General features: G+C 44.4%; 1 protein-coding gene across 2 annotated transcripts in view; it reads right to left on the minus strand.

Moving 5' to 3' along the window:
- The window catches only part of fndc5a (fibronectin type III domain containing 5a), a 28,712-nt gene that overhangs the window by 5,534 nt on the left and 8,178 nt on the right, over window positions 1–15,000 (minus strand). For both annotated transcript variants that reach the window (XM_056591310.1, XM_056591312.1), the window contains exons 2-3: window positions 10,096–10,211; window positions 8,504–8,702 (exon numbers count right to left, since the gene is read on the minus strand). In XM_056591310.1, the coding sequence (XP_056447285.1) occupies window positions 8,504–8,702; window positions 10,096–10,211 (315 nt within the window). The remainder of the gene's footprint in view (window positions 1–8,503; window positions 8,703–10,095; window positions 10,212–15,000) is intronic.

A 15,000-nucleotide genomic window follows, 5' to 3' on the forward strand; every position in this document is an offset into this window, starting at 1 on the left:
TTTTGCAAGTAAAGTTGCCCCAACAATGTTGTCATTGTGGCTTGTCATGAACACAAATTTCTAAACTTAATAAGGGTTTTGATTTGCATAACATAAGTTTTTCTAATGACAGGGGTCCACTGTTGGCTATGACAAAATGACACAAGTCCCTTCTTAGATAGCATGGAGCGACATTCACACTCCTGCTTTTATGAAAAGAGGAAATAACTATATATATATATATATATATATATATAATATATATATATATATATATATGTGAGAAGGTGAAATCCTCCCCCTTCTCACTGTCTCACATTAGAGAAATTATTATTATTATTATTATATTGCGTGTGTATATATTATATTGGGCTGGTGTAAGATTGGTCTTCCGTCCCGGTAGGGGGCAGTATGCTAAGGGAGTTTAGGATCAGAGTATCAGGGAATAGCCCAGGGGGGTGTTGATAGAAACAGCTGTTTTGTAAATATCTTTAGGTTGTGCACAGGGTGTGGGTATATATGTATTTGGTGATTGTTTATTTAGTGTCATGTTTATTTAGTATTCACACAATGTACTTTCTGTTCAGTTATGTTGGATTGGTAGCTTTAGGTAAATAATGTTCCCCCAACTAATGGTCTGGCCCATACGGCCGTGATTGGTCCAATTGCCATTTCCCTATTTAATGGCTTTCTCATTTGGTGATTAGGGTTGAAGGTGGTGCTGGCTTGACGTGAGGCCAGTACGAGAGACGTATGGTAGAGGTTAGGCTATGCTATGTTATATTTTCTTAGTTTATGTTTGCTGACGGATGCAGTCATTTCCTTTTCATTTGAAACGTTGCTCTATTTTTTGTGAATGTTTTGGAGACATTCAAACTCCAAATGTTTTGGAGACTTAGCGATGCATCTGCTTTTGAAGACTATTATGAGGAATTTGTTGTATTCAACGAACAGTACATGTACGAGCCGGTGTTTTGATGTCCAAGCCACAGTTGAGTCCTTTCTGGATCTCGCACTGGAAATTGGTGGAAACTTTGTGGTGCCCCTCTGTAGCGTATATTTCTAAAAGCACACTGAACCACCATGTTGCCTAGTCGTTCAATTGCGCTTCTGTCCCACGCTTCTCTGTTTACGTTCTTCTGTCGTGATTCGGTTACAAAACTAACCGGCGCATAGTAAAATTCTGCTTCTGCTGAGCAAGTAGTCCCTTGATGATTCATGCGATGCAAGGTTAGTTTTATTTCTAACATTATTCTATCAACACAGACATTTAAATCTATAGTCTGGTGTTATAATTGATTAACCTCGGGTGATCTGTGGAGTGGGTAAGACTGTTTTTAATAGCAGGCTAGCATTGCCCGTTGCTGTGCGCTAGCCTAGCACGAGTGAACTCTGCAACTAGAAGGACTGAATGAAATGTGTTAAACTGTCTCCAATGATAAAGAATACCAATGCTCACTTGGGAATCGGGCCTTATGTCCAAAATTCCGAACTACCCCTTTAAGGGTGCACTCACACTAGGCCATCTGGCCTTGGCCGTTGGCCGTTTTCACACCTAACCGTGCTCAACTGGCCCCGTTGTTCTCTGGCCTGCACTCACACTAGGCCAGGCCTATTCAACTAGCGGCCCGTGGGCCAAATGCTGCCCCTCTTACTTTTTCTGGCCCGCAAGAGGTTGCATGCAAAAAATAAAGGAGAAACATAGTTGCATGCAAATCAGGTTTCTGTGTGTAGCCGGTGATACTAGCCAGTATCAGTACCCCACAATCAGGAACTGGCATCACTTATTCTGACAATGTTTGGCTCAACCGATACGTGCGAGTCTAGCTTTTCTCATATGAATGCCATCAGAACAAGGGCACGTTGCTCCATGACCTATGAGAAGCTGCATGAGTGTCTCAGGATGAGCCAAACTAGGCAAACAAGGCAGTGCAATCATCCCAGAAGTGTCAAATTACTTTTTTTTTTTTTTTGATATCATACCCTATCCAATAATAAAGAAATTTGAATTTGAATGGTAACAATTCCGTTAAATCCTCGTCCTCGTTTTGATAGTCTCACTCATGGCCGATCAGTGTGTTCTTTCTGATTAGCTCTTAATTGAGATCACCTGTCACGCACCCCTTTAAAGGTGAACACAATGGGTTTGGTTTACTTTTCGCATCGGCCTGTGTCAATCGAGGTTGAGTTTAGTGAGGGTTGAAAGTTTTCGATCTAGATTGCAGATCACTATTGTCACTTTATACAAACTGAAAGTATGCGTTGTTGCGTGTTTGTTTTTGTGGGCATTTGACTGAACAGCCCAGACAAATATTGCTACCAACATGGCACTTCGAAACAGACCACCGCAGTGAGTAAAAGTTATTTTCCTTTATTAAATGTTGACGTTTTTGGGCTGTCTCCTCAGACACAAGCCATCAGTATCCCTGCTCTTTGCACCTTGACATGCATGTCACCGCTGTTTGTTAACCTAGCTTTGGGGATTTGTATCTTGTGATGTGTGTGTGTTTTTCTTAACAGGTGTTAGATTACTGACGAGATCTATGGGGGGGCCCCCTTTGGGGCCCCCCCATACCAACTTAGTCTTCAAAGGAATCTAGTGCCATGGGACTCCAGTGTCTTCAAAACATCCTCGGAATACATGTGTATGAATGGGCCACCGAAGGGTTGATCTGGAAGCCACCACGGTCCACGCAGTAATCTGCTGCGTGGGCCGTCGTGGCTTCCAGAGCCATCTTTCGGTCTTGGTCAGGATTTGTTACAGTTGCCCTTCAATGTAGCAGGCTATGGGTTTCTGAAGAAGCCTGCTTTACGTAGCATTGGAGTACAAATATTGTGCAAAATGCTCATGTAATTGCACTAGCACTGGTAACCTGTAGATTAGCTTAGTTTAACGTCATTCGGTGCTGTCTGTCAAATGTGTGGCTTACTTTAAGTCCACAAGGCCCTCTGGTAAACCACGTTGGAACACCCCTGGACAAGGTGATTAGTCACTGGGTGTGTGCGAAGTTTTGTTCCATTTTTCACTAGTTGGTTAAGGTTTGGTAGAATTGTTTGGATGCTAGCGACGTGATGGCGTATGTACAAGAGCCTACCGTGGCCATGCCACAGTTGCGACGGCCAGATGGCCTAGTGTGAGTGCAACCTTGATTGCATTTGTATACTGTTTACAATTGGATGTTTATGCAATTTGGCTTTATTCATCCGCTGTAAAGCTGCATTTGACTATTCCAGGGTCGTTTTGTACAGGCTTTCAATTGACCATGTTGACTAGTTTGTGGGAAGTTTTTTTTTTTTTTTTTTTACCCTTGCTTGCAATCCAACGGTTGCGACCACTTATGCAACTGGGCTGTGAACCTTGCAATTCTAGTTGCATATTTGTACACGCAAGCTTGTCCATTTCTATCGCCATCACTAACACTAGCTTCAGCATTTCCTTGTAGGCCATTAGCTGACTTGTGTATTGGAGCAATGATTTGGGTATTTTAAGATGCTTGAAAACCTAAAATAAAGCAAAATGCGTGTCTGGTGTGCAAGAGCCAATTTGTTGGCTTGCAGTAGTCGAGGAGTTGCCATAGGTCGTAAGCACTCTGGAGGTTGTGGCAATGGAGGCTTGTGGTAGATCTGCCATAGATCTGGTTAATTCTTCTGAAGCATGATTAATAGTTTAGTAAATTTAATCTATTCATATAGAACTATAAAATACAAGACTGCAGCCAGTAACTTGGATCGTAATATGTGGAAAGTATTAGTCTTCATTTGTAACAACAGAATAATTAACATGACTAACTGGGTTTCTTCCATTTTCTAACTAGGGGGACTTGACTGGTGAGTCTACTGGATTAATCAGTAGCGGTACTTTGCCCAACAGATTTGATGGCATGACTACAGGGTGACAAAGACAATTATTCCCTGCCTATCAAAAGAGACTTCTAAAACATATCTGCTAGAACAGTTCCTATACTTTTTGTATCATTTGGTCATGCTGCAAATTTACTTTTGTAGTTGCTCCATATTTAGTTCTTTGACAGCCTCACCTGCTAGAAAAGTCTATTCAAATCGGCTAAATATAATGAACTAAATTAATAGCCATGAAATGTTGTCACTCATACTAATGGCAAATACCCCCTTTCAGTTGGTGGTTGAACACTGATGTCTCTCTAGGCTTGAGGGAGAGCTCACAAGTAAATTACACGAATGTCCTGGAGCAATTGGGAATACACTTTTATTTAGTCTACCTGACCAGAGACATCTTTGAACTATAGGTCACCTAACCCAAACTTTTCACTCTTGTTAGGTTGTCCTTTTTCTCTTGTTTTAACCCGAAAGGGCTGAAAATATCAACATTTCAGGTATTTTGTTTGGATAATGTGCAAAACTTGTGGCTTCACTAATAAAAAAAATTAACGAATGTATTTTTCTTAATGTGGTTAAACTATTTAAAGATTTGTATGCAAAATATTTCTGCTCAATTTGTGGTCAATGAAACTCAATTTTTTTAATTTGATAAAACACAACTATGGGTTAAAGGTATTTGCTTTGGGCATCTTTTGATATTTTTAGAATCTAGCTACATTGCCGTTAGAAATGGTGTCTCTCAGTACTGCAAAGTGCTTCCACAAGTTTAAGAAAGAATGGGCAGAAAAGGAACTGCCAACTAAATCTATTTAACATGGGTAGAAAGTTTCCATGGAAGCTCTTGGCTGCTGGTTCCCAACACAGCTCCACTGTTAGCCTGTGACCTGGCGTTTAACTTTTTTGGACTTTTGGTGACTTTCACAAAAGAGAAATTAACTGGTTAATACAATAAACAAGACATTTGAAACTTCAGCTACATTTTTATCTATTTGTACTGCCTTTGATTTCAACCTGTGACTTGTTTGTCAGGTGATAACTATGTACCTGTGACCACATATCATGGTACCATTTTGAACTGTTTGTGGATATTGCATTAAATCCATATGCTTCAAACTTTTCAATAATGCATATCAACGAAACAATGGAATGAAATAAATAGTTCAAGCAATTTGTGGGACTTGGCTGCTTTTACATTATTACTCTGTTTATGGCATAGATTTCTCCTCAGATTAGGCCAATAAACCAATGGTAAAATAAAAATAAAAACGCTCGATCAGGCCCGGCCCGAGTATAGTGGTGGGAAATATCGGCCCGACCTGGCCCGCGTCGGGCTCGGGCAGAGAATCTAAACATTGACTGGAACTACTTAGCAGGTGTCTGTAGGGCTATATCAGGAGTTAATGCACGCACTGCAGCCAATCAGAATCAGAGTATTCCCCCAGACCGTGGTCGACATGCCTAACACAATTGAAAGAACACATAACAAAATACTGTAGGTGAATTATGTTACACTCACTATAACCCATTAAATACGGTATGATTTCTAGATGTCATGGCAACGTCCGCTCGCGACACTGGACTTGCGATCGAGGCATTGACGTGGACGTTCATTCACATAGCCAAAAACAAAAGAATAGATGGCTAGATAAAATAAACATCAAGACATACAATTCTAAAAAGAACAGATGAAGCAGCTACCCTTTTTTCCTTCGCGGTTTGCCTGAGCAGCGCACCTGCATTTAATATATCCGTGAATTGTCACAACTTCTCAGAATCAAAGGTGAAAGTAGAAACGGGTGGCCTAAAGCTGTCATATTGTTCACAGACAAGTTTGAGTAGAAACGGGTGGCCAAAAGCTGTCATATTGTTAGTTATCACAGACAATTTTTAACAATAAATGTTCTGTACGGAGCTCCTTAAGGGACATTAGGGAGAACGCTCCCGGACAGAACCTTAGTTTGGAAGTCGTGCTTAGTGACACGACAAATACTCCCAATTGAAATACATGGGTTTGAAATTTGTGCTTTTTGACACGAAAATTTTGAAAATACATGTCCCTGATCACGTTTCAATAGATTAAATAACGTGACAGTGTCACGTATTTTCGTGAGACCGGGTTGAAATATCGCTTAAGTATTCAAGTCCCCTCTTGGCAACTTCTTTAAAAGAAATCAAAAAAACACATTTGAAGTTATATTATGACAAAATAACTTAAAACTAAACTCTGTATTATGTTTTTGTATTTTTTAAATGACCAGAAATAGAGGTCCACACTTGGTCGATGAAAACCGATAGTCCCCTGTTGGTAAACGCGCGTGTGTGTGTGTGTGTGTGTGTGTGTGTGTGTGTGTGTGTGTGTGTGTGTGTGTGTGTGTGTGTGCGTGTGCATGTGTTTGTGTTTGTGTTTGGGTGGGTTTTGAGAGGAATTGGACAGGAGGGGGAGGAGTAATAGATTGATACAACACACAAACACACACACACACACACATACACATACACATACACATACACACACACACACACACCAGACATACACAAACACACACACACACACACACACACACACACACACACACACACACACACACACACACACACACACACACACACACACACACACATACATTTGCAAAGATGTTGCAAAAAATCTGTGCAACACTGATTATTGAGCTTAATCTGTATACATGCATTGCACTTGTTTCTTAAAGAGTGGTGGTGGTAGCTTTGCTGGTGGGTGGTCATCAGAGCCAGTGAACTGCTGCAATTCTATCTCCAACTTCCCTCAGACTAACACACAAGATTCTTGCAAAGAGCCAGCTGTCAGCGAATGAGCAGCATAACTCAGCAGCCTCGAAGCTTTCCCCTCCAGAAAGCTCCATGCCTCCACTACATTACCGGGGAGTGGGCTGTCGTTCACCATCTCGGCCGTGTCGTAACAGCCGTGCCGCTGTCATTTTCCTCCCTTCTCTTCCCGGCACTGGCCTCCCTGGGTGTGGAGTCTGTTTATCGTGACGTTTGCTAATGCGATATCCCATCCATTTCTTTTTGTGGCATGTATTTTCTACTCGGAGAGCGGAAAATAGTAGTAGTGTCCTGAGACGTTGTTTGCATCTCTCTTTGTTTTATTGGCTATTTAAATATGAGTTAGTTAGATAGTGCAGCATGAGAGAGAGAGAGAGAAAGAGAGAGACAGAGAGGCAGAGAGACAGAGAGAGAGAGACAGAGAAAGAGAGAGACAGAGAGACAGAGAGAGAGAGACAGAGAGAGACAGAGAGAGACAGAGAGAGTACTTATTTGTTTTAGGTTCAGTGAGCTGGACTGGAAATCGTCGGCCATTTAGCCCGAGGAAATAAATAAGAAATCCAGACTCACATATACCAGCAACGGCCAAACAAATCCCTCTCGTTCAATAAGGTTATTTATTTTTGAAAAACTGGAAGTCTGAAGAAAGATATGCACGGCTAGGTCCGTGCACACACGGTCATTTACCATGGGCGTTTCGAAAAAAAGAAAAGTGATCTAAATTCTTGTGTTTGAGAAATATGTTTTATCTTTCAAAGTCCAGTGATCAAGGGTTCCACCCCCACTTTGACCCCACGAACCCGCCTGCTGCTTAAATGACGGGTGTGGTCTCGAGGAGAGGAAGCAGGGAGAGAGGAGAGAGGAGGTCGCCAGCCAAAGGAGCATCGACCCGCTGCTCCACCTCGCCGCACCCTCACTCCCTCCCTGCTGCCCTCTGCCTCAAACGCCTTCCTCCCGACTGTAGTTCACTGGGGAGGGAACGGGGCGAAGGGGGGCGTGTGGGGGGAATCCCTCAGAGAGGCGCATCGATACACGGCCAGGAGCAGTGCACAGCCGCCCTCCTGCGCCACCCTGGTCCCCACGTCCCGGCCTCCGCTACGGACAGCAGGCCCAGGGGCGAGCCCCGGAAGCGTTCTGTTGTGAAATTCCATTTCACGCTTTAGGTCCTTGTTGATTTTTTATTGTTTTATTTCTTTTTTTCCCCCGATAAGCACTTTATAAGTCTCTCCGAAAGCCAGCACTACCCTATTCCCCTCGGCCGGCTGAGGGCCAAGAGCACGCCAGCAATCTCCTTTTCCTCCGGTTTCCTTTATTGGAGGATTTGCACGCGAGGTTCACACAGTGAGCAATGGATACTTGCAGGGATGCAATCGCTGCACAGGGGCCTATGCCTACAGGGTGACAGGATAAGTTAGTGGTTAGGGGGCTGTGGGACTCCCAGCCTCTGAAAGGTTCGGAATTCAAAACGCCAATGTCCTTTGTCTGCCTTCCTCGGGCTCAAGGCCTCACCAGCATCAACATGACGTGGCTGGGGTCGGCTTAGCTCTGGAGGTAGGGTTGACTTGGAATCTGGAAGGTTGCTAGTTCAAACCCCGGCTGCTCCTCGCTGAGTGTCAAGGTGTCCCTGAGCAGGACACCTGACGCCACTGCTCCAGACGCGCTGGCTGTCGCCTTGCGTGGTTGACGCCGTCGTCGGTGTGTGAATGTGTGTGTGAACCGCTGCAGGTCGCTTTGGGATAAGAGCGTCTGCCTGATGCCCTGAATGTAATGGTTAGTCATTCAAAGATGAATATCGTGCATTGGATCAAAGTGTTTGCTGTCTGAAAAGCAAACAATATGTATCTACCGTGCGTACACGTCTTACCGTTACTCTCGGAGGCCAGCGTCTCGGCCTCTTTGGGCGTCCGAAAGTTCAGGGGTTTGCTCTGCGGGCTGGGCCCCAGCATGCCGATGGACTGGACGTGCACAATGTAGTCTGTCTCCTCCTCCAAGTCCCATAGTGCACAGGAGTTTGTGGTGGTGTTCACTTCCTGTATGAAGCGCAGCATGCGTCCATATTTCTTCTGTTGGAGAACAGAAAGACAGCGAGCGAGGAAGAAAGAGATTACAGGTTACATTACACAAGGAGGGCTTCCTGCACGCCCTAATATAGAAACCGATTATTAGGTTGGTGCTTGCACACTACTCCAACAAACCTAGCCTGGGAACCAGATAAATCTGCCAGCTCATGTTTCATGTACTCTGGTTCCCCTCCTATTCAGACAGACTTCCGGCTGTTTGATACGGTCTGATACGATATGCTGCACGTTTTGTTTTTCTCTGATTGGGTGTTGGTCTATCAATTTGCATCCAGAGGCATTTTTGTTGGTGCTCGTTGTCAACGCCCCTTGGACATTGAAAAGCAATCTGAGAGTTTCATTCAGAATTTATGTGCGAATTGGTCTGGTGATGTAAGGGTATGAAGAACACCAACACCCTACTAACTTTAGAACGTTGACCGACCACCCTATAATAGGTGTTCATTAGTTGGGCCAGCCACTTTAGATATTATACATTTTCCTGTGGACCTATCTTTGAATGTGCTGTGCTGTGCAGATTGGTACTCCTAAATGAGGTAAAGATAACCATTATGCTGCAGATGTTCAGTGCAGATGTTTCAATGTTGAAAAGAGAAGAGCCAACAGCTATATTTTGACCCTGCGTTTCACAGTATGCAATGGAGTTGCAGGCTATGCGGTCACTTCAGTGAATGCAACAGATGGTTCGTGGTTGATTTGAATGGAGAGATCCACCCAACATAGCGTTCAAGAGCCCTCACTGTTCAGCAAAGGGCTTCATCTGTCTTACATTTAATTCACGTTGGCATGGAATCGTATGCGATGAAGATGTATAGATGTATAGATGAAGATGTAGGATGATAAAAAGGGGACCTTTCCGCCATGGCTCTGAAGCAGACTGTCGGCTGCTGCTAGACTAACCCAGCATCAGCCCCTTCCGATCACGACGTCGGAACATCATTCACGTAGGTGGGCATTCCCATGCACAGAAATGTTTTTGTCTGTGTGTGTGTGTGGGGGGGGGGGGGGGAGGATCTGTGCATGTACACAAGAATAGGAAGAAGTATCAATTATTTCTCTTTCACACAGCTGTCATCCTCCACCAACACTTGACAGAGCGAGGGGACGCACAGCGTCGCCGAGGCATCGCCTGTCACTTCTCATAATACGAGACGACACACGATGAGAGAGAGAGGGAGAGAGAGAGAGAGAGGGAGGGAGAGGGATAGAGAGGGGGAGGGAGAGAGAGAGGGAGACACACACAGAATGACAGACAGACATTTTGGCCGAAAACTAGTGACGAATTCTAATTATTTCCATTGGTGTTTATTGGTACCTTCAACAAACTTGTGTGCGTGTGTGTGCTTGCGCGGGTGCGTGCGTGTTTGACCGCCAGTACCTGCTGTGTGATAGCGAAGCCGATGGCAAAGTCTGCCTCTGGGATGTCCCATGTCACCACGGCAGAGTTGGCCTTCAGATCTCTGAGGGTCACATTGAAGGGAGCAGCTAAGCTGTCTGCACAGAGAGAGAGAGAGAGAGAGAGAGAGAGAGAGAGAGAGAGAGAGAGAGAGAGAGAGAGAGAGAGAGAGAGAGAGAGAGAGAGAGAGAGAGAGAGAGAGAGAGAGAGAGAGAGAGAGAGAGAGAGAAAAGACTTGTTCAGCATCGATCTCCATAGGCAGTAAAATACATTTAACCTGCTTCCATTATCTAAAAAAACAAAACAATGAAAGAATTCCACATGGACTATCAATTAATGGATGTCCAAAAGGATATGTAACCACAACACATCACACCAAACCATTCAACAACACACATCCACACCACACCACACCTGAGAGGCCTAGTCTGTCAGGTCATTAGATCAGACAAGCAGACAGACAGGCATACATGTTCTGGGTCGCTAATGAAACATGAGGAGTCGTGACAACCTCCTTCGTGTGGTTTGACTTTGATTGGTGTTCATTATTGTTTGTGTTCAGATACTGCTCCAGTATAATGTGTTGTCAGGCGTTGGCTATGCAAATGTTAATGTTTGTCATGATAATTAAGCTGCCTTGTTCCAATTAGATTTAAATTTGAATGAGAGCGAGACGCAGGGAGGGAGATGGTGGAAAGAGGGTTAGAGAGAAAGAGAGGGACTGAAATAGAGAGGGAGAGACACTAAGACGAAGAGAGAACATAGATGCAAGGGGTAAAAATATGGTTTTATTCTACTTGGTGCAGCACCAGTTAATTAATAATAAAGTTCGAAGTACGTTCACAATCTGAGTCGCCGTTGAGGAAAGGGCCACCAGCAGTCCTCATTCAGACAGATGAGAGACAGAAACACTGAGCATGGGACCAGATCCAAACCCATTACGAGACGTAGCCCCACTGACACAGGGAAATAAAACGCCAACTCCAAGCGCTGCGATGGTGTAGCCTGTGGATCAGCTGATACCACAATATACAGCATGAGCAGCGATGAAATCTTCACAGCCAGACGGTAATGTGCTGTCATAAATCCTGCTCTCTCTGTCTCTTTGTCTCTCTGTGTCTCTCTCTCCATTACTCTCTCTCTCTCTCTCTCTCCCTCTCTCTCTCTCTCTCTCTCTCTCTCTCTCTCTCTCTCTCTCTCCCTCTCTCTCTCTCTCTCTCTCTCTCTCTCTCTCTCTCTCTCTCTCTCTCTCTCTCTCCCTCTCTCTCTTCTTTCTCTCTGGATTACTCAGTCCTGCTGTGTCTTCTGCATGTATTGCATACCTTCTAGGGAAGAGAACTCTACTAACCTTGAGTCCAACTGACTTTTAATCTCATGTATTGACTAGACATTAAACGTTTCAGAAGAACATGGGTGAATAGATTCATATGTGTATATATAATTGAATGCGTTCAATATCAATTTAGTTTTGCGCATCCGTTGAATATTAGCGAACAGGAAATTCCGCGGGTAAATCAGGCTTAATGTTGATGTGTGATCATAGAGAGTCCATACCACACCTCTCTATTAGTGTGTGCTATGAGCGTGGGGGATTCTACTCCATGTGACTACAGATTCATAAGGGCCATGAGGTCTACTGAGTAGTAATAACTAGCAGTAATTAATTGAGTGTGTGCCTGCGAGCGTGCATGTGTGCCTAAAATAATTCTGGGATTATCTTTTCTGCGCTGCACGAGTCTGCAACTACAGGTGTCAATTATCAACACACACACACACACACACACACACACACACACACACACACACACACACACACACACACAAACAACACATGGATGAATAAACATGCACGGCATGCATTATAGAAGAGGAGATGAACAAGGGTCAGGAGGCTAGTTTTACTAATATGCACTTTCCGAACCACGCAAAGTAATCGACACATAATGCCCCCATATTAACCCATTTATAACAGGGTGTTTGCTGGGAGCAGTTGTGGTTAGTTAGGGTTAAGTGGGGTAATGTGGGGCACCTCTGCCCCTCGACGTGAAGCGAGACTCGAGCTAGCAAGCCTTCTCTATGGGCAGCTCCTGCTCCTCTGTGGTTGTACGTGTGGATGGGACTTGTCTCTTTGTGTCCGGACAGTTGATCTTGAGAAAGCGTACGAGCTAGCTTTCTGTACATGTTCAAAGGCCGGGTTTTAAGGGGAGTAGGAGGAGAAGGAACATCCGTTTGGTTCCCCTTCATCTCTGAACCGTAACTGAAATGTGCTTTATTCATGTCAGACTACGGCTGCTTTTGGTCTTCGTCTGACCGGGTCGCTAATGGATTGGCTTGTTTTGTACAACGAACCATCGCTTGAAGTGCAAATAGGTACACCGGGAATGACCTGCACACACACCTACACACACACATGGTGGGAAAGTCTGTCTGTCAAACACAGATCATCGGCTAATTGACTACCGGTAGGACAAGTCTTCCTGCAATCGTTGTACGCTGTACCATAACATTAAGATTGATCCGTCCCCCTGGGTATGGATTACATTGAGCTCAGATAAAAAGGCCAATGCCACACTGCACCTAGGGGACTTTAACTGGTCTCCTCCAGAGAATAACTCAGGGTGGTGGTTTTGGAAGACACCACCATTGTAATAAACAATTGTTTATTGTAAGGTTGCAGACAATGATACATGACCCCCCCCCCCCCCCCACCAACACTCCATTTAAATATGCAAGTCCACCTTACCCATGCTGACCTCACCGGTGTATACCAGATGCACTGTATAACTCACACGTCACTAGCCACATGTCTATAGAGAGGTTAGCACAGGAGGCGATTATAGATGCAGGATAGCGATGCAGGATAACGTCGCCGTCAGTGACCGAGCTTCAGCTGGAAACCAGCTGAAGCTCGTCGCCACCGGTGCTGTCTTCCTGCATCTGCTCTCTATCTGGGAGGGCTGGTCTCTATCTGGGGGTCTCTCTCTCTGTCTCTGTCGCTCTCTGTCTCTCTCTCTCTGTCTCTGTCTCTCTCTTCTGAAGCGTGTCATCCTGTCCCTCTAATAAACACAAACAAAAACCACCAAACGCAGAGTGGCGGCAAACGTTTACGCCTCCTCGCCCCAAGGGGAAAGTGTTTGTGTCGTTCTTCTGACACAAACAATCATCTCTGCTTGTAGCGCACATCAACACCCCAAGACTCAGTTTAAGTTTAAGTCAACACTTCCAGGCAACAAGTACGTGCCAAAACGAAAGATCCCTTCATCTGTGGTCCTCAGTCGGTCGAGTTTGAACGTGGAGGTGAAGCCGGTTTATGAAGGAGGATGATTGTATATTGAGGAGTGAGGGGGCCCCAGACAACAAGGCACACAGCTATAGAAAGTAAACACGTATCCACTGAGAAGGTGTAGTTGGGACACAGCCGTGATAATTGTGTCCGCCCGTCTCAGTTTGAACCCTGCTGGCGAGGTGAATTGAGTGGAATGGAAGGATTTAGAGGCAGACAGAGATAAGGTAGATTGACAGGAGTTAATTCTCAGCCAAACCCTCCCACACACACACACACACACCCATGCACACAAAGTGTCCCTCCGTTTTCTATAAAATAAAAATTTGTAGCACTTTAGAAGAAACTAAAACTTTGAAGCATTAATAAGAGTAAATAGTGAATAATCAGTTATAAAGAAATCATTAGTAAGTCATTCGTAATATTTTATAAAAGATTAATTAGATAATTGAATAATTGTTGATAAAATTGTGTGTGATGCGTAGGTTCATGATTTAGAAACTATTTAAAATGTGGTAATAATGCTTAATAAACACTGTGCAGTGTTTAACTTAGTGGCAGCTAGCGGAAACGACTTGGCAGAAATGTCACCATGTCATCAAAAGTCCTGCTAGTCAGCCGTATTATGTACCTCTACTTTATTAATGCTTAAAATATGCACTTATTTTAAAGTCCTAATAACAAGCAACTTCCCGTTCTGTGCCCTATTGTCCCAGAGTTTGAAGTGACTATTCTCTTTTTGTCGCTCCTTTCGCTGTGTGTATAGAGCGGTGTTGGGGTGTGTGTGTGTGTGTGTGTGTGTGTGTGTGTGTGTGTGTGTGTGTGTGTGTGTGTGTGTGTGTGTGTGTGTGTGTGTGTGTGTGTGTGTGAGAGTCTTTGTGTGTGTGTGTCTACTTGTGGGACAGCAGGCTGGTAAGCCATGACTGTCATACCTCACGTACCCTTTCACCTGAGTGAGGGGGTTTAATGAAAAAACCACACAGATGTCTTCATAAACTCTGTCACTCCTCTCTCTCTCTCTCTCTCTCTCTCTCTCTCTCTCTCTCTCTCTCTCTCTCTCTCTCTCTCTCTCTCTCTCTCTCTCTCTCTCTCTCTCTCTCAATCACTCACTCACTCACTCACTCACTTATTCACTCATTCACTCTCTACTGACAAAGATAAATTGGCTTAAGCACATTGTGTGTGTGTTTATGTGTGAATATGTGTGTGTGTGTTTCTGCGTGTGTGCGTATGCGTTTTTTGTCAGCGAAGCCATCAAAGTGACAGCTAGTTGTCTGGTCCATACTGGGTGCGGTCACAGGTGAAGGCTTCCTAATGTCCATGCCATCACAGTACTCACAGGAAGGCAGTGTGTGTGTGTGTGTGTGTGTGTGTGTGTGTGTGTGTGTGTGTGTGTGTGTGTGTGTGTGTGTGTGTGTGTGTGTGTGTGTGTGTGTGTGTGTGTGTGTGTGTGTGTGTGTGTGTGTGAGAGAGAGTAGTGTGGGTTTGCATGCATGCACATACACGTGGGCCGCAAATACAGTGACAGAGTGTAAGCAAATACGTTGGCTTCATAGATATGACACCTGCTGAGGAGGTGAACAGAGTGGAGTGGAGGGATTTAG

The sequence above is a fragment of the Gadus chalcogrammus genome, chromosome 5 (assembly GCF_026213295.1).
Source record: "Gadus chalcogrammus isolate NIFS_2021 chromosome 5, NIFS_Gcha_1.0, whole genome shotgun sequence".
Classification (NCBI taxonomy): domain Eukaryota; kingdom Metazoa; phylum Chordata; class Actinopteri; order Gadiformes; family Gadidae; genus Gadus; species Gadus chalcogrammus.